We start from the raw sequence: 26,921 nt of genomic DNA on the forward strand, positions 1-26,921 counted from the left end.
TGACTCAGTATTTGCTGAACTGACTTCAGAGCTTTGTTGATGCAGCACTGTGGTCATTCTGGATGCTGCTTGTGGTGATTATGTAGCAGAACAGTCTGCAGAATGTCCACTAATCACAACTGTTTCAATATAAACTGAGACCTTCAAGGTGGAGTGTTTTAGCTAGATACACAACTGGGGACCGTACCGTTATTTCAGCCTAACAGAATTTGCACTTCAGGTTTTATTTCCACTCAACAGAAACTTAAAGGCAGCTTGCACAGTCATGCTACAAAGAACCAGATGAATAGCCCGCCATGCTGCAGCCCCTGGCCCATGAACCAGTCGTGCATGTCGATAAGATCAGGCCATGATTTCCCTCCAGGCATGTAGCTTAAAGGCCAGCTAACCGGTAACTAATGAATGGCGACCCAGCTGTTCTTAAACTCACATTTCATAGTCAGTGAGGCCTATCAATGGCTGACCAGTCGGCTAAACACAAAGGCACCGACTTTACGAGCAAACCTTTCACAAAACTAGCAAGTAGCATGTTAGCCTGATGTCAACGAATATTAAACACAGTTTGTACAAAACAGGCGTTTATTAAATAAAAAAAAACCTCATGCGAAAAGTCACACAAGACAGAGGGACACGTGAATAGTTGCTCTTTCAATGAACCGTGGGCGGCCCTTAAAAGGGCCTTTGGGTTTAAAGTTATTAGCCAACAAGCTAATACTCTTGAGACTGAGAGGAGGCCTTCTTTCCCGCTTTGCCGGAGCTCGGTGCGGACTGGCCGGTCTTCTTGGGCAGCAGGACGGCCTGGATGTTGGGCAGGACGCCGCCCTGAGCGATGGTCACACCGCCGAGCAGTTTGTTCAGCTCCTCGTCGTTGCGGACAGCCAGCTGGAGGTGGCGAGGGATGATACGGGTCTTCTTGTTGTCCCTGGCGGCGTTGCCGGCCAGCTCCAGGATCTCAGCGGTCAGGTACTCGAGGACAGCGGCCAGGTAGACGGGGGCCCCGGCGCCCACTCTCTCGGCATAGTTACCCTTACGGAGCAGACGGTGCACACGGCCCACGGGGAACTGCAGTCCGGCGCGGGAGCTGCGGGTCTTGGCCTTAGCACGGGCCTTTGCTCCGGTTTTGCCTCTTCCAGACATTTTCTGTTGCTGAAATGAATTCTTCGCGGAGAATGATGCAAAGGAAGAATTGCAATTGATGAGGGAGAGACGGCGACACAACCTAGTTATAAACCTCACACTTGGTCCCGCCCTAAATCACGATTGGTTGTTGGACCAAAGTGGCCTGATTTGATTGGCTGTGAAAGGTCAATGGGACCAGGACGACAGCGACTATTGGTGTAACTGCTCTGACCTTCGACCAATCAAGCTGGCGTATGAGAAATCAACAAACGTGATTGGTTGTTGTGTTTCCTGCTTCGTGTGAGTGGGTCGGAAAGAAAAAGGCGAACACACAAGACCAATCCGGCCCCTTCCCCCCAGCTTTGAGTTTTTGGCGCGTGTTATTCTGCAGCAAAAGTTAAGTCAATGCAATTCTAATTTTACTTTCCATTACTTAGGGTGACCAAAGTCCTGTTTTCCCAGGACATGTCCTGTTTTCACGTCCTGGTTGTTTTGTACAAAGTGATTAAACTGTCCTGGTCCTGTCCTGGAGGAGGCCTACTTTAGATGTATTGCAATTCAAGGCATCTTTGAGTAAATTTCGAGTATCATTTGAGTATTTTATTGCCAAGCTGAGCGTCCTGGTTTTCAGTAATCAAAATGAGATCACCCTACATTGCTGTCACTAAGGATTTTTTTTTCTTTATTAAATAATACATCATGTGTAAACCACATGGTTCTAGTGTCTTTGCATTAGAGCAACAGATGCACATGTGTATTAAAACATACACAAATGAAAAAGATTTAAAGGTAGGGCTTTCTTGTAAATCTTTCGTTTCTCTTATGTTTAAAGGTTGTATTGCATTTAAATTTTTTGCATCCTTAAGGCCTTTGGTATAAGAAAGAAACTCATAATGACACACACGCCAGCTGATGGGGGGACAAACGGGTCTGTTGTCCCGGGCCCAGAGTGGGTGGGGGGCCCAGAACTGGACCCTCATTGAATTATGGATTTTTTTCCCCAAAGAAGGGCTATTAATGGAAAGAAACAGTGCAATATTTGAGTTAGAAGTTTTAATTTGTTTTCGTCTGAACTGTCCTTAATATCTTTGGAGTTGCCCTCCACCCCCACCTCCAACATAAAATGGTTTGGCCCCTGATCAACATTTGTTGTCCTTTTATTGGAAGTTCGGATTTTGCACTTCAGCACCAAAATGTCCGCTCAGCAGAAGTCTGGTGCTCAGAAAAGGAAAAAGAAGAGAAAAACAGAGGAAGAAAATAGAGGCCTTAGAGATTTGCTTAAAAAATACTTCTAAAAAGGTGGTGACAACGAAGCTGGAACTAGTAAAGTCAACGTAGAGCGAGGTAAGAAACAGCGGAGCCAACGCTTGTCAGCCTTGTAACGTTATTTGGCTAGCTGTTAATTAGCTATGATTAAAATCCTGACAAAACACGGGTTTTTTCTAATATCATCTCGACCCGGACCCAGGGAAGGCTGTCAGCTGGCCTGATGACACACATAAAAAGCCCAGGTTTTGCTTTCATATGCTTCATGCACATTTGTGCAACCATACCTCAAACTGTGTTGTGTCATCACAAAATACACCGTGGCTGGTTTCAATTCCAAATCTTTGTTACGACAATTTACTGGATGGATATACGCCATTTAAAATTTTAATTGGATTTAATTATGCATCTTCGAGAGTTAGGGATGGCTTTCATTATAGTTTAAATGTGTTAGCATTTCCAGACATATTATATTTAAGGCAGAAATCCTCACATGACATAATACAGCCACTACTATCTACTACAGTTGGTGAGTCACTGATGAAATGCCTTCCTCCATGCAGTCATTGTTTTACTGTAAAATGTCCATTATTCCAAAACTGTGTACTATGTGGGGTGAAATGATGAGCAAATACACGTGTTTCCAACATCACATGACTTGCTGGGGCAAAATTGGCCATTTTAGAGTAGCAAGATTACAACTACCTAATATCAGGCTGGTCACTCCAGACAGATTTCCATGAGGTGGTGAATAAATAGCACTCTATATGGTCACCGAATACTGGTTTCAGTGTCAGCAAAGACGACATATAAAATCATGTTCTTAAATGATAATGATTCCTGCCCTTTGGTTTTCCAGCCACTAAAAAGTCCTTAAAGGTTGTGTTTTAGGCTTTTTTGACAGCATATAAAAGAACATTTTCATGCATCTCACTCCAGTGCCATCAAACCAGATTCTTTTGATGACATAAAAAGCTATAATTTTATGAAAGTCTGCACAGAAGGTTGAGGGTTTTTTTTTGCCATTTGACAGGGCAAACAGCTGTGTTTTAATTTAAACTGCATGCAAACAGGTGATTTATGGCACTTTTGGTTTTCCATTTTCTCCTGTCTTAAGGTCTTTGCTGATCAACTGGCTTCAATCTTCACTCAGAGCTGTGGATGGAACTTTCCTGTGTTGCTGGTGAGTCAATAACACATTTGTTGTGTGTGTTAACATCCCTGACAAAAAATGAAAGTAAAGAAAGAGCCACACAAAAGGAAACTCATGAGCATATTTAGGTAAAGAAGTAATTTAGTTCATTTTAGGTAATGACAGAATAGGCTCAGTTTAACCCAGGTAACTCTACACAGACACATTTTACACCATAAAAGGCCTTATGGTGATTGAAAAATGAGCTTACCTTCTAAAAGAAATAAAAAAAAGTAAACCAGATTCAAATACACAGACTAAGTGATGCTTCAAAAATAATTTATTTGCAATAAATTAAATATTTTAAAATATAACAACGGAAGTCATATCTTAAATTTTGTAGCCACCTTCTGTTTCACATTAGAGCCTGTGTTTCACATATATACATGTTTGTATTTTCAATGTGCCTTTAGACAGTCAGGAGGCTTTGTTCTTTTATTCATCATTTGAATTTGTAAAGCACATTGTCAGCAGTGGCTCCGCCTGTGTGATCCCTTTGATATCTGTGTCTTTTTATTGATAGAAAAAAAAAAAAAGTAAATCAGTTAATTTGGTTGTTCTGAAGTCCTATAGCTAATGCAGATTTTTTTTTTTTTTATGTTCTCAGATGAAACACAAATGGCCAAAAACGTATGTACATTTTTACATACTGGTTCTATTTGCCTTTGAAGGATGCAGCAGGTTTCTTCATGTCTCTAGTTTCTAAATAGTGATTTCATTGCTAACCCTGAGTACAGTACGTCCACTCTGTCCTAGACTTCACTCGCTTTGCCTGAGCAGAGCATCTCTAAACTCTTCTTTGAGACACTCGATTTCCAACTGCAGAAATATTGCGATATTCAGTTAAAAATATTACATCACAACAATGCTCCTAAGTGTAAATACAACAATAGGTTCTGTTATGTTTAGTGTGTGATTATGAACTACGTGTCAGCGTCTCCTGCAAATGATTTTGTCTGCGAACCCTGCAAGGCATTTAACACAATATATTCAAACTTACTGAACAGCAATGATAATTATTATAATAATGAAGTCCATGTAAAGTCACTTGGAGCATCAACATAAATCCGGCTGCACTCAAAGCTGTAAGGAGAGCAGTACCTGATCATGTTGATTTTTTTTTTTCCCTGACAGAATACTGTCAGGATTTATGAAGTTTAAACTCACTGGTCAGCTTAAAAAGTCTGACTGAATTCTCAAAAAGCAAACTGAAGTTATGATATTCCACAGAAAGTACCTTTATAAAATAAAAGTACAATAAATATGTTGGTTTTTTTTCTGCTTCTTATATAAGATACAACAATAAACAACTTTCTAAAACCAATGTTTAAGCAATTAAGAATGGACATTACAGCTAGATTAAGACAGATTTTGGTTAACTTACTTAAATTATGTGTTTAAATTACATCTGAATGGAAAAACAAACAGCATTGTCTCTATTTTACAGTGTAATGCAACTATGATGACTTATTTTGGGGGTAAAATAAATAGCACTGTGTTTGTTTCATGAGTTTCACATAATAATAAATTACAACCAACAGTTTTGTTTTTTTTTTTTACATGTGCTGTTAAAAAAAACTAACAAAAAAAACTTCTAAAGTCCAAAGTGCAACCAACAGCATCATACTGGCATTTTACATCACTAAGTAGTTGAAGAGCATTTTCCACCACCAGCCTCAATCAAACAGCTGTAGTTAGTGTTCAAACATTTCACTGTAGCTCTTCCTTTCTCCTCAGCGAGCAGCAGGTTTCTCCTCAAAGAAAATAGATTTCGTAATCACATTTTAGATTCAGTGATGTGATCAAACATGACTTCGGTCCTGAAGGTGCGATAATTTCTCTCCACAGAGGAGCCCTCCCAGAGGTTTCCTCCTTTTCGAGACGTCCAGGTGAAAACCCGCCCGGGGTGTTCAGCCTGTCGTAGACCGGACTCAAGTTCAGTTGTTCTTCTGACAGCGATAACAGAGGCCTCACAGCAAGGTCAGGGTGATACGTGTCCTACCCAAAGCAATGATAATTAGTTATCCAGTGAGCTTGCTCCTCCGTTGGTAGCAGCAGCCTTGGATTTTGATTTGCCTGATGAGCGGAAGGAGAAGCGTTTGATGAGACGCCGGGAGAAGCTGCCAGACTTTTTACGACTGCTGTTGGCAGCAGCCGCAAAGTTATTGCCCATGTTGGAGATGTCTTCGTGGGATTGGCTGAGGCAGGACTCCTTCTCTCGATGTCTTCTGCGGAACAACAGCTTCGTCCCGCTCTGTAGAAAGCCCACTGCGGGAGGCAGACAGCACACGTCATGGTATTAAAGTGACAATCCATTAATGCAGATTTAGGGCTTTTATAGAAAAACACTAAGCTTTTAACTATCTACTAGTTTTACAAATTAAATGAGTGAGTTGATGACATAGCTTTCTTATCAAACTGAATTATTGCTCCGTGGCACTACGTCCAATGAAAACCACTTCATATTGGTCTTGTATGTGCTGCAGTTTGACCTCTAGAGGGCACCATGTACGTAACTGCTGCTAAATGTGGGAATGCTAAATTTATGTTTTGAGGTTATGTAAGAAAATACAGTATTTGTAAATCATATCTTTCTGTTTAAAAGAATAGACAGAATAGACTAGAAAATGACCAAAAATATATATATATATACTCATTCTTTAATTTATATTCCAATGGCAAGGGCAACATGAACGTAAACACCATTTGAACTGCTTTAATGTTATATTAACATTTAGCATAAGACTTGTCAGGAGGCTGCAGCTACGCCTCTGCCTCTGATCATGTTAGTGCACCGACCAAACAACTGTGAGGACTGAGTCACCTTTATGGTCCTTGAGGCTGCGGGTTTCCAAGGCACCAGTGGAACCAGTGTCTGATTCCACATCATCCACAGATGGACGCTCCGACACGTCAGACGGTGTGGTTTCGTCTTGGTCCGGGTGATGCCCCGCCCCGTAATGGTTGCCATGCATGGCTGCGTCCATGGCTGCCGCGTAGCCGCTTGATATTGCACAGTTATCCTCAGAGAGTGGAACCTGATGAGTGTTATAATGAAGCAGAGGGACATGTGTTAGCACTAAAACCCCTAGAATCAGCATTGGTATGACCATTACATTAACATATACAGTTCACTGTCAGGGGGTCACGATTGTCAGCATCTTTACATTTCAAGATAATGAGACTTGAACGTTCCAGCGATTAGTGAGTCAAGTGCACTGACTCGCACTCAGTATGTTTCTACAGATTTTCGGGCAAAAATCAGGTCAGAAGATTCTCATTCTGCTACAAAGTGGTCCAGTGGGGGGGCTGTGGACTAAATTTAGATCACTCTCATTCTGCCTGGCTCCATGTCTTTGTATTTTAGATACCTAGCAGTAGTTAACAGCTGACTGCTCATAAAATCAGAGCAAAGTTTGAATGTTTTGTTTATCATTAACTGGTAACAACACAATCACTGAAAATGAAACTAACTGACAATACACTCTATATTTAAAAAAGTAGGAGGGGACTGTCCAGTTTTAGCAGTTATGGCATAAGTTCTACAAGACACAGCCTCCGTTTTCTGACCTTTGACACACCAGAGATGATTAGCGTGCTTCTTTTCGTTGGAGTCTTCCGCGCTACTTTGGACGCAGACTCTGTCAGCTGCCGGATGGCGGTCTCTGCAACAGGATCCAGGCCATTAGACAGGCGGCTGCTCTCTGAGCAACAAAAAACAAATACGTAAATAAGAACTATACTATTAACGGCGACATGCTGTTTGTCAAACACATACACACGCACATCCTCTTGAAAACTATCGTGTTTACCGTGCTTCTTTTGTACTTTGCTGAGTGTAAGCTTGTAGTTTCCATATGTAAACCTGTTGTAGAGCTATGTGAGGTACCCGCACGGAGCGAATGATGAGTATTGAAAAGAGCATTCCTCTCCACTCGTGTTACACGGCTGCTTGTTGCTTATCCTACTTTGCATCTGTTATGTAAAACAATGTCTGGGTTTCAGTCTCGCACTCACTGCTGGGGTTTGGGCTGCTGCTGCCTCTGCCATCAGTCAGGATGGTGGGTTTCTTCTCAACCACCTCCACTTTGGATGGAGAACGCATCGGGGAGTCACCTGAAAGACATCGCAACTATTATATGTCATTGCTCTGATTACATAGTTTTATCTCTTGTTGTGAACCCATCCTGGTTCAATCAAACAGTTCCCTCTGTAAACTCACCTGGGCTGCGATCAAGTTTTAGTCGAGACTGGACGGTGGTGACAGTAGTGACAATGGTTCCATCTGGCATGATGGTTCGGTCCACGTCGACTTTCTTTGTCGGGGTAAGTGAGGACCGAAGTGGAAAAGCATTGTGGGCACCGCGAGGCTCTTCTGTTTCCACATACAGCAGCTGGAAGAAACAAATAAATGATCTTTGCATGCTGTTTCACAGACTCCCATAATTAATGGAGGAAATAAAATCTTTAGATCAGGTGGGAACGTAATTAAAAAATACGGCACTTCAGTTAAATTCACATTTGGACCTGCAGGGGATTTTAGATGATTAATCAGTAGGCAGGAGGGATCCTGTAGATGTATCCAGTACGTTTTTTAAATGTGTCTTTTGTTAGAGAAAAACAGAAAGTACCAACATGAAATGTTACCCTGCAGAGATAAAGCAGATGTTTATGTTTTCTTTGACGCCATACAGTATGTAGACTGCAAGACAGACAAAAGGCAACAAGTTGGGTGCTGAAAAGATTACAAGACATCTGCACAACTATTACAGGCACGACAATAGACTGTATCAGCTGTTATACAACACTCCCTCTCCTTTTGTCATGAATCTTTGCTGAATTCCAGCTTGCCTGATGACAGATAATAGACTGTGATGTAACTGTATGTTTCAAAGCATGAGGTTGTCTTTGAAACAGTTGTGTAGAATTTTAAAGGAATGCATCTCATCTTGTCACTTACCTCGGCAGTGATGGTAGCGTTCGGTGCCAAGCCATGGCCGGGGCTTATGGACAATTTATGTTGTCCAGTGGGAACTTTGCTGTGGAGCTCCAAGGCGATGGAGGCGTGACCAGGCAGGAATTCTGTCCAGTTTGAACACAAAAAGAAGCATATTTGTCTAAACAGCAGGAAAGCATGGGGCCATAATAGGAGCCTGACGTTTCATACATCTTAAACGACGTGAACAGAAAGCATTACAGTGGGTCTGCCAGCAGTGCATTTTAGGCACCGATGATTTTGCTTAAGCAGTCTAAACATTCCTGCTGATCAAGTTTCTGAACAGCAGCCAGTAGTAAATTGGTATTGAGCTATGCCTTACGTTCCCTTTTGCCGTTCCGCTCCAGAAGTCGTATTCTGAGCTCCTTGGTTTCTGGGCCCAGCTCCCTTCAACACACAGGAAACAACTGTGTTAGGATTAGAATGACAAACCACTATGAAAAAACGAATTTACATTTACCCCAAATCCTGCAGGTGGGTTTGAAAGGCACCTCTTTACAAAATCACCAGAACTACACCATATATAATTATACCATTATACTGTTTGGCCAGGAAATCATAGACCATATCTAAGCTTAAATTCAAGATTTCACAAAACCACCTTCTCCTATATGTCCTATTTAAAAAAATTCCAAAGTATGTGATCATATTAAGCATGTGAGGAGTAACACATCTATAGTGTGTAGAGTCACAGTTTTATTTTGCAGTACTGGAAACATCTGAGGGAAACATTGTACAAATGTAGTACAAGTTGATTCCGGGTTTCTCAAAAGAAATTCAACTTGCCTTTTTCTTTCTGTCTTTTTTTCATTCATGGCATTATTACTTATTACAAAAGACATTTTTGTGTTTCCTCTACTGCTTGCCACGGTTGTGCTGTTTCCATAGAGATGCAGGACTTTATATTGCAGTGAAAAATGAGACCACAATGAGTAAAAATGTGACAGAAGCAGAAAACACACAGAACTTACTCAGGGTTCAGGAGGTTAATTGGAACAATGAAGCTTCTTTGCTTTAAACCCATTAAAAAAAACTTGACTTTAGATTGTAAGTGCTGCTCATGACTCCATAAGCTACAAAGTTAGAGAATAGTGTTTGATTCATTTAATTCATGTGAGAGAGTGGTTTAAACACATTTGACCCACCAACTGTCACATTGTAAGTCTAATGTTGCTGTAGAGAGATGATAAATACAGAAATCTTTCATGTGAATTCACCAAAAACTGTTGCAGCTTGTAACTTACGATCCCGTAGAACAGGGGTGGGCAATCCTGGCCCTCGAGGACCAGGATTGCCCACCCCTGCTGTAGAACCTGCTGCCGAACAGCAAGAAGCTGACATTTCAAACTGGCATAAATCTACACAAACATCACACATCAACATGACTTCAGATTACACGTGGCGCCTTACATTGTTACTTCTTCGCTCCATTCGAGGGCAGCATTTGGGTTGCCGGACACAGACAGGAAGCGGGTCGTCCTCTCCGTAGAGGGCTGATCCAGGTTAAGGACACAGCACAGCTCCCCCGATCGAGACCACTGACCTGCGAACACACAGTGACGCGGTGAGACCTCGGCAATCAGCAGGAAGCTGGACGGAAACGATCCGACGCCGAGGGAAAATATCTGACCTTTACTTAAGGTCGCCCTGAGCTGCCGGAGGAGCAGCCGTCTCACCAACACAGTCTGGGATACAGAGTTCAATCCCACCGAGAGATGGTCCATGGGGGCCTGGGGAGCGTGAAGGAAAAAGGGTGCTGAGCTCAACAGCATCATCACTTTAAGCACACGACCCATCACATCGCATCAAGTCATGGTAATCCTATTATCTCAGCAAAGGTGGCGACAAACATATTTCTCACCGAAGGACTGGGCGCACATGTCTTGAGGTTGAGGACCATCGCTGGGTGAGTGCTGAAAAGTGTGTCCTCGATCAGCCCCTTAATCATGTCCAGGTCCACCGCACCCTCAGCACCCTGACAAGAGAAATAAGCACTGATGATAAACCAGAATGTAGTAAACAGAACTAGCTACACACACAAACTTAATTATTACCCAATAATATCATCTTACTCCTAATGATACCCAAAAGGACCAAACAGAACTTCACTGTTTAATGTTGCTTGAATCTAAAAGCGTACAAAAAGCATCCCACCTTTGGGGAATTGAACCAATCTCCATGTTCCATATTTACATTTTCACATTATCCTTTCATTTCTTGTTTTTCAATTCAGTGGGTGTCCCCGTAGAGCCGTCTCCGATCGGGAAAACAATTTATCGAGCTAATTATTCGGTTAATTCTTCATTTATTAACTTTGATGCTGCTTCCAAAAAAAGGCATTTGAACGCCACGCCACATTTACATAACGATATTCAAGGCATCACAGCATTTCCTTCGTGACTCATAACGAGTTAAATGGGACGGAAAGTGACTCACACGCAAAACATTACGCGCTGACAGATTTATGAAAAGAATCTGACAGAAAGCATGAGCAGTAAAACATTGCATAATGTGTGTTTCCTTTTTTTTTTATTTTTTACAGTTTTTTTTTTTTAACGCATGCAAGCTTTTAGATTGTAAACAACTGAACAGTTTGGGATACGTGACCTTTATTGACTGCGGCCGTATCAAATTAGCGGTGTCAGTTTAACATGTTCTCACCTGTCTCTGCAGCTTGCATGGAGACGCGGTCAGAGAAAATGATGGCTGCTTGGAAAGAGTCCAGGAGATCAGCAGACCCTCGTCCTCTACCTCCTCCAGGCACGCCGTCACCTGATGCAGACAGACGGGGGGGAGACAAGGTTAGGAAACACTTTAGAGGCAGACAGCACATTAGCAGGCGTGCAGTTACAATAAAAAGGATTCTGTGTGTAACCTGTTCCAATTAATAAATGATTACCAGACAATTTCATTTTGATAATTTAGTGTCGTCAGATCTCCAAGAAGACTGGCACCTTGTGTTCACCTCTATGATATTACATTTTCAAACAAGTTTATTGTAATTTTGCTGTACACACACAGTAGTACAGGCAAGATGAAAGAGAATTTCTTCAGGATCCAACAACTTAAAGCAAATTTTACACAAATTTACATTAAAAAGCATCACTTTGCATTTGTTAGAAACATTTTTTACATTTAAAGGAAAGTTTCAGGTTGAATTTTTCCCTCGATTTACACTTAACATTTCTTGAAAGTGATTGCTTCAAAAGTTGATGCAACATTTTGTATGTTTTGTGAGACGTAAAGGCAGAAATTCAGATAACAAACTGACATACTGAGCAGTGCTCTTCAAAATGCTTTTTATTCATAGCATTTCATATTTACAAAAGGGAGTTGTCTCTCCTCAGCATACTGTGCAAAACTAAGTGGCAGTAAGTCTTTGCAGCTGTGTTAGAAATTTCTATCTTCCTTGCTACATTTTTTGCATTTCACAGTTTTTCATCATAGTGAATTACTGGTTTGGTGTACCTTCCACAAACTCCACCCTGTCAGGACACCGTGGCCACACTATCTTAGCTATCTGTTATATCTTACTGCATTTTGTACAGGTGAAGAGACTTCACCGCTGCATTTGTAATGAAAATGGTGTACGGTGTCATTTTTTGACCGGAGGATCATTTTCCCAGAGAGAGATAATGGAGTTCTGAGTGAATGTCAAAGTCAGGCCATGTGAGACTGATAGCAGGTTTGACTTCTGGGTCACACACAACCGCTTCAGCTCCACCATCAGCGGCAGCTTCTGACGCTGGCGCCGTAAAAGATTGCACTTGACGAAAATGCAAACAGTGCACTCACAGTCTTCTTTTATGGTTGCAAATATAAATTAGAGAGCGCTCTTCCACCTCGCTCTCTCTCTCGAGTGGCATTGTAAAACGCAGTGTCGGTTTATGTTAGACGAGTGAGTTATGGCTGATAACAGCTCCTTGTTCATCAGTTTCTGTTTCGTAAGTATTAAAGGTCTCATATTTTCAGCAAAGTAATGAAAGCCTCACGTCTCCATAATATGTTTTTCAATTTTTCAGCTTAAAATACTGCAAAAAAAACAAACCACATTACACCATGACTGTATATAAGCTGAACTGCTGCTGTCCAGACCCCGTCAGGAAAAGGACTCTCTCTGCGTCTGTGATTGATAGCACAGAGCAAAACAGCTGACCGCACGGCAGCCAATATGTAAATGTCTATGATAAATAACTGCAATAGCTTTATTGGAGGTGTGATTTTTTTAAATCCAGTTTATAGTGAGCACAGAGAGCAGGGGAGAAGCAAATAGATGTAAACACTGGCTGAAGTTGAAGCACAATGGCCGACATGAAAACGCAGCAATCCACCTTTTTTATTGTTTTTAAATCGGCCTTAAAGTTTCCATCTTCTACATTTTTCCTCTGACCTGTGGCCACACAATCAAAGCTACTGGTAATGCTAGCCTCATAGCACTATGGATTTTCTGACTGTTGTGGTGACATTGCCATCAGATATAAAAATAATCCACTTGATCTTTAGTACGTCAGATGCTGGGAGTGCGTGAAGACTCTTGTGTTCACGCTTGCAGCCAACAGCAGAACATTTGTTGAGCTTCACTCAACACTGAGGCACTTAAGAGTTCGGAGAAGCATCTCTAGAATGTAAATAAACCTGGTGGACTGAGAGCCAGCTGCTCTTTCTTATTGGTTCACCTTGCAAGCAGCAGGCTATTAGGGGAGAGAATTATACAAAGTTTGAACTACACAGCTATTAGTTTGTTTGATGGTGTGTAGCTGTTCAGTAAAGTTCTCACTGACTCATAAAGCTGAGAGACTATCTACTTTTGAGAAGCTTGAGGACTGGCAGAACGAAACATCTTCATTTCTTATCAGTGTTTTGTGTAACTCTCCAGGTTTACAACAACAAAAACATACAATAAAAATGGATCTTCACCATATGTGACATTTAACATTCCTGCCAGTATTAAACCTGAAAATGCTTGGCTGCTCTCAGTTTGTGATGTCACGACTAAGTAATGAGTTTTTTTAGATACTCAATTAGAAAAACTACTCCATATGTTACTGTAGTGCATATATGGACGAAAACAATATATAGTTACCACTTTATTTCCTCCCACAATATGTCTGTGAAGATTCTCAGTCTTTCAGGTGATGGTTATTCTGGTAGATTCATCATAGCAACTGGACTTGCTTGAGTTCCTTGAATACGTTCCACCTCTCATCCAAGAGGCTTCATCAGTTCTGACTGACCAGTTGGGAGTTCCAGATACTTATATCCTAAAGGAGCCATTAACACCTGAGTTGGTTTCAATAGCAACAACCCCCCAGTTGAAACCGAAACTTAGGTGTTAATGGCTCCTTTAGGATATAAGTATCTGGAACTCCCAACTGGTCAGTCAGAACTGATGAAGCCTCTTGGATAAGAGGTGAAACGTCTTCAAGGAACTCAAGCAAGTCCAGTTGCTACGATTAACCCCCCACAATAATTCATGAAAGTTGCCGACCTATAAGTTGCTCTTTAATGGCAGTTGCAGTGATGGTGGAGTGACGTGGGATTTTTGTGTGAAATTACTCATTTGAATAACAATGCAAATGATGTCCTGACAGAGGTTTGACCTCACATGTGCAAACTACAAAAATCCAGGTGATGTGCTTTAGTACCTTTGCCACCATTGGTGCTATAGTGATCTGATAGGTGTCCATGGAAACGGCAGCATGTGACTGCTGGGTGACGGTCACGGGAAATGTCACCGTGTCGACGCAGCACTTACAGTGTAAAACCTGTAAAACAAGAAGAGGACAAAACTCATCACACACACTCCAATTAATTGCTCTAATTAAAATACTCTGGGTGATTGAAGGTGCAAGCTTTAGAAGTTAGCATTTTTACAGCTGTGATGAACAACAAACTGCAGAGATTACTTACCATTCGGTTTGCTGACTGGTCTGTGCAGGTCACACTATCTATTGCAGAGGCTGTGGTTAACTGGAGGCTGCTGTCAAAAGTGATCTGGATTGAGCTCTGGTGGAGACAGAGGGAAAGAAAAATGTCCTAAATATTACATAAGAGAGAGAAGAGACACTTGAGGATGACATGAAAGATGTCTGCACTGATAAAGCCTTTAATACAGATTGTTAGCAACAAGGCACAGATATTATGGACTTTAAGCTGATTAGCAAATGTAAAAGCTGCTGTATCAACTAAACTAAAATGCAAATTAATTATGACATTTAAGGAATTTTAAAACTTTGTGGTTGAGGAATTTCACAGATCTTTCCTCAGAATGAACAAGCACTCACATGGTACTGATCGTGCCATTCACATGCCGATCACATAATGCAATGCTTTTAATTTAAAAATGATGTTTGTACTCTTCCCTGCCACACCATCTTTACAGAAAATGTTCCAGTCGGTTCTGTAAAAGAGTCGGCATTTATTGTGTGCGATAATTTTCTCATGGTAAAGGTTCGATATTACGAGGTGGATGTGTTGAGTCAGATGCTGAAAATTTACATGAATCAATAAACGATCTTGCTGTAGCCAGCGAACACAGAGTCATTATATTTACAATGCATGGCTTTGAACTTCAGTGATTCAAGACCATGCAGCTCTGTGGATTGGTAGATGAGTAGCGCCTGAAGATACTGGCAAACGAATTACAACATATGTTTGACCAAAGGGTGGTAGGGACGAACTAATACGAGCTTTTGCAATGCTGCAGAAGCTGTCGGTTGCCTTTGATTGAACTGCAACTGGTTCAGGCGGCTCAGGCAGCCCCACGCCTCAGACCTGACAGCAGCATCCGTTATCAAAACTGCCACAGTCTATGCTTAGTCATGCTTTCAGTAAGACAGATTTTCCTGTGTGAGTGTTAGACGTGGAGGACAACAAGGGGATCTCAGTTTTAGGAAGAAGATTCACCAGAATCACGGAGACGCCAGTGGCCTACTATCACTGTGTGAGTGTGCCAGACGGATCGGTTTTACTGGACGGCTTTAACTGGCTCAGGAGATGCAAGTGAGAGAAAACAAATCCCCTATTGTCAGGGCATATGTTCCACTAGGTCCAAGTCCAATCTGTATCAAACACAACAGTGGAGGCGGGGCAGAGGTGGGAGGATGATATAACAAAGTTTGTGTGTGTGTGTGTGTGTGTGTGTGTCAGTGTTCCAGTCAGAAGGGCAGGAAGCCAAGTGCAATGCTGCAAGCTTACGTAGGTTCCCTGGACTAACACTGCAGTCACATGACCACAGCGTACAACCGGCTGTGTTTACTTCGGTTGGCTGGAGCCTGTAAAACTGCTCAGTCACCCAACCGTTCATGGCATCCAAAGCACAGAACAAATGCGATGTGATGTATTTCAGATTGCGTGGCTTCAGAAAAATCCACGAGTCATGGGGTTCTCATTATGTGTAACGATAAAAGTTATGTGTCACTGCAGTCAAACACCAAGAGCAGTTTTCTCTTACTAATTAGTCATTCCACGAAAATTAGTGTGACGATGATGTTTTCGCATTTTTCCTTAATTCAACAGCTGCTGGTAGAGACTACATATGTGGAGATTTGCAAGAAAGGCGCCTGGCGAGAGTCAAACGAGGACATCACACTCGGGTGGCATGTGTCTAAACCACTAGACCGCCAGAAAACAAAAAACACCCTAAAATCCAGAGCCAGTTCCATGAAAAGTCAGACTGCATTTACAGCAAATATTAGCAGAGGGGGGTTTGTGTCCATGACAAAAAGAATTGTTTTTGCAAGTTTCTTTAGGAAACACAGCAGTGCAAAATCTCCAAGAGGTGCCTGTTATAATTTTACATGCCTCAGAGAAGGTGGGGTCGCCAGATTTTTGTACTTTTGTGCTTCTGCCATGTGTTTGGAAGATATTACACAACTATTGTTAACTATTTCAATCTTTTAGCTGAAGCCTGGAGTGTTTAACTGGTTGTAGATTAAAGGTTTCTATTCCTTCAAATGAGTCTGTGTTGATATTTCATATCCATTGACTTTATTGGTAGCCATCTGGTGCACTGTGGTGGTGTGTACCGTCCTGGCAGACACCACAGAGCTCATTTTGTCATGGAGAGGGCGACGCTGGTAGCGTAGTCACTGATTTGTCCTTGTAACCACCACTATTCAACAGTGTGTACGTGAGGGGTATTTCTGGAAAGAGACGGTTCCTGAGGACATCCATGGTGTCACTTCAGGTTTATCAGCGTCGCCCCCTTTGGGTCCAGCTGGCTGAACGCTTCTGAAGAGCATGTGGGTCAACCAGAAATACTCTCCCCCTGTGGCTTTTCATGACCCTCATCTTCCTTTCCTGTATTTCCTGTTAATCGTGCATATTTCAGATTCAGGCTACAAGAAGGTGCAAATTCGTGGCATCGAAAAAACATTTCTTTGGATTTTTTTTTCTTTGCAGGCAAAATGACATCACGTTCACATTCAGACATTTTTTTTAAAGAAAAAATGTGGCATTCAATTATAAACACTGACTTGAGAACTTAAAATAAAACACTTAAAGGCTCTTTGTTTTTAATAATGCTAGCATGAGGGCATGTTAGCCACTTGTTAGCAAAGTTAGGTACTGACACAAACTGAAATACTGCACATGGTTGCTAAGGATGTTATCATGCTACTGTTAGCATTTAGCTTTACAGTACTGTTAGCATTTAGCTTTACAGTACTGTTAGCATTTAGCTTGCTAAGTAAAGTGCCCCCCCAATCGATGTAGATTTCAGGGGCAACACAGAGGATACCCCTCAGTATTTTTCAAACACGTCAAATAAAAATATGAAAGAAACTGACAACTTTCAGCTATAATACTAGCTATAACGTTACTTGTAGATGCAACAATGCCTCCCGCCTTACCCAAAGCATAAATATGAATTATGAGCTCATACAACAACTGAATCTGCTGTGATATTAGAATCATTTAAAGCCTTTAACAAGATCCTCTTCTGTAGTTGATTTGATTTATCGGTTATTGCCAAAACGTGTTGTGTTTTCATTACAACATAGTTGAAATGTACACGATTCCACACAATTGCTCATGTTCAAAACTCCTCACGGTTTTAACGAGAGCCATTAAAGTGCAGCCGGTTATAAAAGACGTCAAATGAGTTCATTTATCATTGATTAATATGTGCCATATGTACAAAAACAAAAGAAACAAAAGAGGACAAAAGAGATCACGCCTGTGTGCATGTTGACTCAGCAGGGATAATATTACATGACAAAAGTTGATCGACAGGAGAATATTTTAAACTAATACAGAATGCCTGAGGGCCATACTGCAACATAGTGCATTGTATGTTTAATTGTCACCTGTGCCTGAATGTTTTGGGGCAGTTTACCAACAAAGACAATTACACCATAAACTGTTCTAGAATTGGTATATAAAAATTCACCAGAATGCACAAAATTAAGTGTTTAATGCTCATAATTACCCTCACTCCTGCTTAATGTGCCCCATCCCAATGATCTAATGAAACCTATACACCTATGCCTCCTTCTTACTGTAAAGTGCTGAACCATAATAAACCATTCTCCCATCAACCATCCATTCCTTGATTAGATTAAGTGTTTGGTGTCTGAAGTTGAAGTGGTTTTTTACTAATCAACAGATATTTCTTAAAATATTTTGAGAACTGTTCTTCTAGATATGCATAAAACCCCTAAAGGTAATCTGCAAAATACATTAAAACTGTACCAAAACTGCAAAGACAGTACTATGTTTACCATTTACAATCTTGTTCGACTTCACAATTTGTCCAAGTACCGTACAAAATCAAAATAATGCAAAAAAGTGTGTCTCGTTTTAAATGCTGAGTCAAATGCTGAGTCAAAGCAGCCTTCCTTGTAGATTAATCCCCGCCACAGAAAGAAATTACCCCTCTAGTAACATTTGGCTGTTGAAGTAAAACTGGCTGGTGATGTTGAATCTCATCAGCAGCTGTGACTGAGGGATAAAAAGGTTAGTTTCCTGCGCTACAATATCAAATGAGTGCTGAGTGCTTAATGTCCCTTGTCGTTAAGAGGGAATCTACTTGAGCATAATCACAGGGCATTAATCATCTACCAGCAGCTCACAGGCAGAGAGGGAAGAAACGAACTGTGTCCTCGAGCTATTCACCAGGCTCTTTATAATTGCAGATTGTGAATGGACAGGGAGCTTCCTTCCCCACAGATGCACACGTTTTGTTCTCCACTACCACCCCAGTAACGACGGCTTGACATCGTGTGTCAGCTGTAGATGCACACGCAGTCCGCCGATGCTTTATGATGTGCAGTCCAGTCCTTCAAGCCTCATCTGCAAACTAATCCAACCGGAGACGTCTGACGAGCTCCATATCAAGTCATTTCTTCTACGGCAAGATTATATCCAGAGGCTCAGGCAGCAATACTTCAGCAGACAGACATCCTCGCTGGATAAACAACTGAGTCATGAAATGAGCTGCATCATGTGGTGACTCTCCAAGGGTGCAGGAAGAGGCTGGAAAGACTGTTGATGATGTTTAAATGAAATGAAACCACGCTATGCAGCACATACTATATCAGATGGAAGTTGTGGCTGCGGTGACAAGTAAACATTTGATAATATTGTGCCTAATTCTGCTTGATGAAGTATTTCTGAGCGGAAACCCAATGGAAATCAGTCAAATTCTGACCAGCATTCACAGTATGTTTCAAGAAGACATCCTGTATATATCGCTGCATATAACCAGCTGTGATGGAGCCTCGGGCCAATCCTTGGACTACAAGGACACAGAGAGAATGAGGAGGGGGGCTGGTGGTGGTAGTTGTAGGTCGTGGCAAGCATAAGTTATCGTGTGACAAGAGGTGGACTTGACATATCTTAATCCAGCCACCTACTTTGCTTTTCATCCTGGGTTTTGGAATTGTCTTCTCTAATCTATATATGAGACAGATATATCAAAGAGATAAAAATCTAATCTTATGACTTCAAGTATCCTGAAGGAAGAGGCCAGATGGGGTTCTGTCACTAGTCAAGTCGAATCAAGTTATTTAAATAGCACATTTAAAACAACAGATGTCGACCCAAATGCTTTCCAATAGAGAAACAAGATTATTTCTACAAATGTACCTCACTAATTTAAATATTGAAGTTAAGCTCCTACAATGTTGTGTACTGAATAATTAAAATCTAACTAGCTCCTTATGTCGTCACTCTGCTTGTTGAGCTCATACACACTGAGCCAAATCCCTCTGCAGCACCAATGTCCTTTTACAGCAAGCAAACACACACATTACCTCTTTCTGAGTTGCCCTGTGTCCTTTTCCTACTTCAGTATCAGCTAATCCCACTATACAATCAGATCTAGACACCTAAACAAGGATGCATTTGTCAGAAGCATTTGGTGCCGTTTATGTAACAACCCTAAATCCTGTGTCAGTATTCAGCCCTATGAATCATTTTTTTTTAGTCTCATCTTGTTGTTTCAAACGCTGAACTTCAGGGGGTCAGGGTCAGGCCTCCCCTCGGGGCTGTTTTGCAACAAGGACACAGTATTCTGACAACGCTGAAAATTTGTGAGACAGCATGAGGATCCCTGGCTTACATCACTCTCTGCTGCAGTGGACAGAATATCGATGAGCGCAGCCATATGAGACGTCTGAAATGAGTCTCAGTGGCTCACTGATGCTTATGAAATCTTTATGAAAAAGATTTGGAAAACTTGCTATATTTATAAATAAAAACACAACATCTTGTCTTGGGGACTTTGTTTCAATATGACAATGAATACCAAATTCCCACTGTGAGAAGTGTTAACACCAAAAGCAAAAGCCTTTCTTTTCTGATTGCATTATGTTCATACACATTACTGCAATCAGCTGCACTCACCGAGTGACTGGAATAAAATGGTATGCGTTATGCATGCGGAGTCCTGTCATAAAGATCACGTTTCACAATGACCTTAAGAGCAACACAGTCTTAAAAACCTTTGTGTGCTAGGCCACACTAGCAGGCTACACAGTCAGCAAGTTACATTAGCTCCTTTCCCACATCACATGTGAATAAAGAGCCAGTTATCCGTGTAATATGTTGTGGCACATTGCCAAACTTGGAACAGCGGTAAGACCTTTCGAATTTATTTTTACCACAGTTCTTGCAGAAAAGCAAAAAAGCCAGTCACAACAGACTAAAGCTGGTTGTAAGTAATGGTCTAATCTACCGTGAATGTTTGTGCCATGTAGGAACACAGGAGGGGTGGCTGATATGAATAAATAAATCCTAAATTCATTTACCTTTATATCACAATGGAAAAGAATACATAATTATTGGAAATTGTAAGAGGATAAAATAGTCTTACATAAATATTTTAGGGCTAATCCAGAAATGCAATACCTGACAACTGTCCAACTCATTGATCTACAACACTGCCTAAAATAGCCAACGACCTCCAAAGATGTAGGGGACATAAATAATACGGTATCAAACAGTAGACATCTCTGGCAGTAGACAAATGTATATTATTTATAATATTTTATTGTAATCTGTCAATTATCTATTAAAGGAATAGGTTAACATAACAAGCTCACATTCTTAATGACTTCATTGCCAAGTCTCTTGGAGGAGTTTCTGTTTGAAATAAATACATAATGTGAGATATAATGTGTGACTTAGCAAGCTTTAGAATTGTTACTGCCATAAACTGTACATAAAAGATGGACCCAGTGACCACAACATCACCCACCGGTTTGAGAACTATTGTTTTAAAGCTCCAAGTTTGATATTTGGTCATCGCCATCTTGCTCTTTTTGAAACTGGAGCGTATGAGTAAACAGTGGATGTGACTGTACTGAAATTAAGGACAGCACACTCAGCAACCTGTCAATCACAAGGCAACCCTGCCCTAAAGCATACCCTGGTTTATTGTCTATTTTACTCTAATCGGGACCATCGTTAACGAAACAAACATCGTGCTGTATACACAAAGTCTTGAAACTATTGGTTGATAACTTAAACTCATTAGTAAAATGTTTGCTGTGGTAACAAATCAAGTTAGAAGTGGGGTAATTTTCTCATAGACTTCTATACAATTGAACTTCTTTTGGGAACCAGATGAGTCGCCCCCTGCAGGCTGTCCAAAAAAAGGCAGGTTTAAGGAACTTCTGTGTCAGTTCACTTTTAAGACCCGGCAGCTTAATTATATAATTACTCTGGACATATCTAAGCTAGTTGTTTCCCTCTACTTTCAGTCATTATGCTAAGCTATGCTAACCAATGGCTGGTTGTAGCTTCACATTTAACTTGCAGACAGGATCAGTTAATTGGTTTTTGACTATAAAATGTCCATTTCTAAGAGACACAAGAACTAAACCCTAAGATATTTATTTTACCATTATATAAACACTTTATATTATATATATTAACACATTTCTATTTGAGAAGCCACAGTTTTTTTTTGGTCTTTTTGTTCCTATGTGTTAAGTAAACATTTCAAATAATAATAATTATAGCATACTCAGTAAAAACACCACTCTGCTGCATGACCATAATGGGTTCTGCAGAGGAAGATACTTTGCTAAACCCTGTGTGTTGTTTTAACTTACCTAAGCAGGCTCATTCAACTTGCCTTTATTTGGATAAATTTCAGCATAATTATTTAAAGACCTCTGTCAACACCAATCTTAAATTCTGGAGAGGTACTTAGGTTAATGCTATAAAGGATTTGTGTACTAATCCCCACACGATGACACTGAAGCCGTATCTTCATCGTGCTGCCTTCCTCCAGGGTAGCTCATGTTTTGCCTGATGTAGAAACATAATCATGAATTGCAAGCCAGAGGAGAATGTGAGTCTTCAGGATCATGGTATGGGGCGGTCGGCTGCCCTCGTGTCTGTTTTCAAACAGGCCACAGAAACCTGCCTGGCAGGTGGCAGATGCTTATTGTATGCGAGAAGTATAGAATGCGATGCGACTCGCTTCCTGCCACTTAATACCTTCCATATCTGCACAGAGCCATACAGCAGGTTTTTCCAGTCAGGATTTATGGGAGTAGGTGAAAAGCCAGAACATAAAATGAACAACATTATAACTGGGACAGAGTTAACTGGCTGTTATAGCACAACACAACTCAATAGTAAACACAAATACCCACTATCACAGCTAATACATGTGTGGCTGATGCTGAGCGGACACGATGGAGACGTGACCTTTACGTTTCAAGACAAGGATCTTGAAACCTAAAGCTCTTAGATTACATCCTACAGGTACAACTATTTAATAAGACATGTTTGTCTTTTGTTATCTAAGTGTCGTGTTCAAAGGTTCATTAACAATCTTTCAGTTGATTAGCATATGCCCCAGACACATTTAGAAAAACAGATTGCTCTGCACGCTGACACAGCGACTAGCAGATATTTTATTGTGATGAGTAAACTCACAAAGCTTTGGCTCACACACTCGGTTCACAAACTAAACACCACATGGGCAAACAGACACAGGCAGCTTGCCTCTGTCTCCTCCACCACTAACGCACATGCCCAGTCTGGAAAATTATCTCGCAGTGAACATCAGACACCTTATGATTGCTGGTTAAAAGCCCTGTTTTTGCTTCTTTTTAGTACAGCAGCTACTTTAAAGTCCTTCTACTGGGGATATAAAGCATTTCATAAGCTGAAAGGTCACACAGTCATCGGATAATAAACCCACGGAGAAGCAGGCATTCGTCTCTCACTTACAAAAACTATCCATAGCTACCTCCTTCTTAAAAAACACAACACTTTTAAAGCACCCTATCGAATTTCCTAAGAGCCTCTCTCTTGTTTTACTGTTGCCAAGCAGTTATGTAGTGTAATGTATTGCGATTCACTTTATATGATTGTAAAACCATTAAATTTGACGGTAAATACAGTGTAGCTGGCACCTGACAACTCCAGTAAACTAACTGTCATTAAAGACTCCAAAGTTCACTCAAGGTTCACTCCAGTGTTGTGGAGTTTCTCGGTAGCTGACAGCCACAAAGGTCACGATGCATCAACTAATTAGGCTGCTGTAAGATAACTAAGCTGGCATTCTCCCAGTTCCTACAGTGTACCGAAGAGAGGCATTTTCAACCACTGAGACGTCTTCTTACCAGCACAAACTGAGGCGAGATGAAAACCGATACGATGAAAGCTCACAAGGCTAAATGCTGCATAGCAACACATATGTGGAATGCAGAGAAAATTCAAAACAGCACTTTAGAGTCACATGAAGAAACGTGAAGCGTTCAAAGCTCTGTGCTCCACTTTAGATGTTTTCAATTTTATCCATCATAGAGACATCTGAGCCCAGTTTTAATTTGAAGCGTGACAATGACTGCAAACGCACAGACAGAGTCATAAAGAAGCAACTTAAGCAACAAGAACAAGAAGGAGTTGTGAAACAGATTGTCTGGTCCTGGTGTCGGCATCGTAGAGTCAGTTTGTGGTTGCATGAAAAGACAGAAGCAAATGAGGAAATATCTTGAAAGCGTGTATCTGAGAGAACTGCTGCTGCATCCTCACTTTAAGTTCTAAAATTTAAAAAAAAAAACCTATTGAAGAATCTTATATTCAAGCTTTCCTGCTGTCTTTTGTTGGCTTGTCTTTCCATCTGGTTGCTAAAAACAGGCCCCATCACTGAATAAACATTTCTTTGGTGTTTACTCGAACATCTGAGGACAGGCTTTCAATCAGCAAAGGTGAGGTGACCCCTATGAATCAGAATCGAGTGCCGTTTGTTGTGCACGTTCAACCAACGGGATTGATCCGACCCCTTTAAACTCACCTCCAACTCATCTTTCACCCAACACACACACACACACACACACACACACACACTCGGCTCATAAGTGGGGGGTTGGAGGATTCATCTCCTCTTGCGCTGCTCACAGGAAACACCTGACTGTGTGGCAGACTTTGATTCGCACACATCAAAGAAGCTATTTAAAAGCAGAAAGACCTTTAGAAACTTACGATAAGCCTCTAACAAGTGGCAGACTGCTAAGTGTCTGGAGTGCTGACCACAATGAATCAATCATTAATGTGTGAGGCCGCGTTGTAACTTCCTCTGATACTAAAAGTAAAGGTTATGAGCCGCAGGAAAGGTCAGACCTCCATTCTTCTTTCTTGGGTGACAACATTCCCAAAGTGATGGAAGACGCACATCCATCCCCCCCCCACCCCCTCCTCCATCAGACTATTTTTGTGAGGAGTGGGTGTTACTGAGGCTGTGCTGACTGGTCTTGCCTCTCGACTCTTTTGTGCATTGATTCAGAGCTGTTACGCAAGGCTCTGCCCCCCCATCCTCTTACCGATTAGAGACACTCTAACTCCCACACCTCCACCTCCCTGCCCACACGCACTTCCAGCGCACATGGGCACACCAACTGTATCAGCTCCTGCTTAAGTATTAATGCCTCTGCTTAGCGGAGTAACCTTAGGCGTACTCTTCTACACACTGCCATCATGTTTGCTCAGCTTTAATCTGCAGCATGATGTGTGATACACCTCCTTTGATTACTCACCCCGTGTCTGCAAGCCTGCTCGTTCAGAGCCTTCACCCAGGTCCTCTGCCAGTGCTCCCTGAAGGACTTGAAGGAGAACAGAGAGGTCAACAAGCCTTTAACCCCGGCCTCTGATGCAGCTCCTCCATCCCGGCCGGCGCGGAGCTTCAGGAGGAAGCTCCACACACCTCCAGCCAGGCTCTGAGGGGGCTGTGTGAGCTGCCAGGCTGCCTCCTTCCTGACCTGCTTAGCAGCAGCCTTCCTGGATCTCCACAGCCGCAGCACAGTCAGCGAGTACTGGAACAGCCATCCCAACACGATGAGCAAGGAGGCGAGGAAGAGACCCACCAGACACAGCCAGCTCAACTCCTGGAGCTCCATCAGCGCCTCCTGGAGCCTCTCATATCATCAGGTCCAGATGGAAATATCAGCTGGAGCAGATCAGCTGCCTTTAACCTGCGAGTGGCAGCAAACACAGTGAGCCTGGTCACACTGATGCATCCTCAGAATGCAAAGAGATGAAGGCTGCAGCCACCTTAACTTGCTTATTTTAGAGGATGACAATAAAGCAGCTTGAGTGTGCATGGAGCAGGAGCTCCGTGCGTTAAGGCTGCGCACATCTACAGACATGAACCATGCAGGGAGCAGAGTGCGATGCAGCGCAGGTTAATGGAGAAAACTCAACAACTGCAGCTTCGTACCAACCTGAAGTTTAATTTAAACGTTCCGAGCTGCGGGATGCAGGTGATCGAAAGAAGCTGGCTTCATGGCGAAATGGAGCGGCTCCAACAACAAATGTGTCTGTCCCATGTCCGAGTGTTGAGCGAGGTTTCGGCTGGCGTCTCTCTGCTCTCACGGATCGCTTCAAAAACAAGCCTTGTGCTCTGTTACTGCATTACAGGCTCCAGCGGGTTTAAAATCTGCGCTGATCGTACCCTCCTACCTCTGCAGCCCCTTCACAGCGACGATCTGACAAAGAGCAGCAGTGACCTGCAGGAGGCGCTGCAGGAGGACAGCGGAGAGGAGAGGAGGAGGCGAAACACACGGCTTTCAAAATAAAAGCACTCATTTAAAAAATATATATATTTCAGATCAATTTCAGTTGAATTTTTGGAATGCTTCTGCTCTACAGTGAATTTTCACCTCTCAAATATAATATCAGGTCCTGATTTTTACTGCCCTATGACAAGGAGAGAACTTGTGTCAAAATCCACTTTAATAGACTTATTTTTGGATGAGATTATGATGTGCCCATAGTGTAAAATCTGTTCCATTTAAGTCATTTTAACCTATATAATTCACAACATAGGTAATCTCAAAGCACATCAAATAGTAAGGTGATGATATTATGGAACATTCAAGAGAAACCCAACAAATCCAAATATTTCCTTGGATTCAATGTAAGTAAGCATTTGGCAATCACAGGAAGACAAAATTGACCCCTTCTCCAGGAAGAAACCTGGTAGTCATCTGCCTATAGACAGAAGACTGACAAACAATGCATAAGAATAACATAAAAACTTAGGAAGTCAGAGAGATCAGTAGCTGCAGATCAAAAATGTGCACCCCAGCAGCCAGACGAACCTGACGAGGACAAAACACAAACTACCGGAAAGAGAAGATTCAATGTTAATGACATTTAGTGGTGGCATATAAATGTATGAGAGCGAAAGAGAGTAGATCACAGGCACTCAGTGCATCGTAAGCAGCCCTACAGTAGCTTCGGCCTATAACAATATAACTGGAGGATGGTTTATAGTCACCTTAGCCAACCAAAAGCATTAATAAAGAGGACAATTTTAAACCTAATCTTAAAAGTAGAGAGGGTGTCTGACATCCATGCAATGTAGTGGAATTATGAAGTAGCATT

General features: G+C 41.7%; 2 protein-coding genes and 1 long non-coding RNA gene across 3 annotated transcripts in view; 1 reads left to right on the plus strand and 2 right to left on the minus strand.

Moving 5' to 3' along the window:
- Positions 1-16,482, plus strand: part of LOC103359646 (uncharacterized) — a 35,611-nt gene extending 19,129 nt beyond the window's left edge. The window contains exons 2-4 of the long non-coding RNA XR_520319.1: positions 3,503-3,568; positions 11,247-11,374; positions 16,092-16,482. This is a non-coding gene — a long non-coding RNA (uncharacterized LOC103359646). The remainder of the gene's footprint in view (positions 1-3,502; positions 3,569-11,246; positions 11,375-16,091) is intronic.
- On the minus strand, positions 206-1,247 carry h2ax (H2A.X variant histone). The gene has a single exon (XM_008285089.1). The coding sequence runs from the start codon at positions 1,135-1,137 to the stop codon at positions 709-711; it is 429 nt and encodes a 142-aa protein (XP_008283311.1). The 5' UTR covers positions 1,138-1,247; the 3' UTR covers positions 206-708.
- c2cd2l (c2cd2 like) lies at positions 3,662-25,432 on the minus strand. Its single transcript, XM_008285088.1, has 14 exons — positions 25,073-25,432; positions 14,484-14,579; positions 14,219-14,338; positions 11,235-11,345; positions 10,435-10,548; positions 10,204-10,303; positions 9,984-10,116; positions 8,896-8,960; positions 8,538-8,659; positions 7,800-7,971; positions 7,595-7,693; positions 7,148-7,281; positions 6,402-6,615; positions 3,662-5,845 (listed from the first exon to the last, which is right to left on the minus strand). The coding sequence occupies exons 1-14, from the start codon at positions 25,430-25,432 to the stop codon at positions 5,595-5,597; spliced, it is 2,091 nt and encodes a 696-aa protein (XP_008283310.1). The 3' UTR covers positions 3,662-5,594.
- Positions 25,433-26,921: the final 1,489 nt, after the last annotated feature.

Source organism: Stegastes partitus, unplaced genomic scaffold, assembly GCF_000690725.1.
Source record: "Stegastes partitus isolate 25-593 unplaced genomic scaffold, Stegastes_partitus-1.0.2 Scaffold387, whole genome shotgun sequence".
NCBI lineage: Eukaryota > Metazoa > Chordata > Actinopteri > Pomacentridae > Stegastes > Stegastes partitus.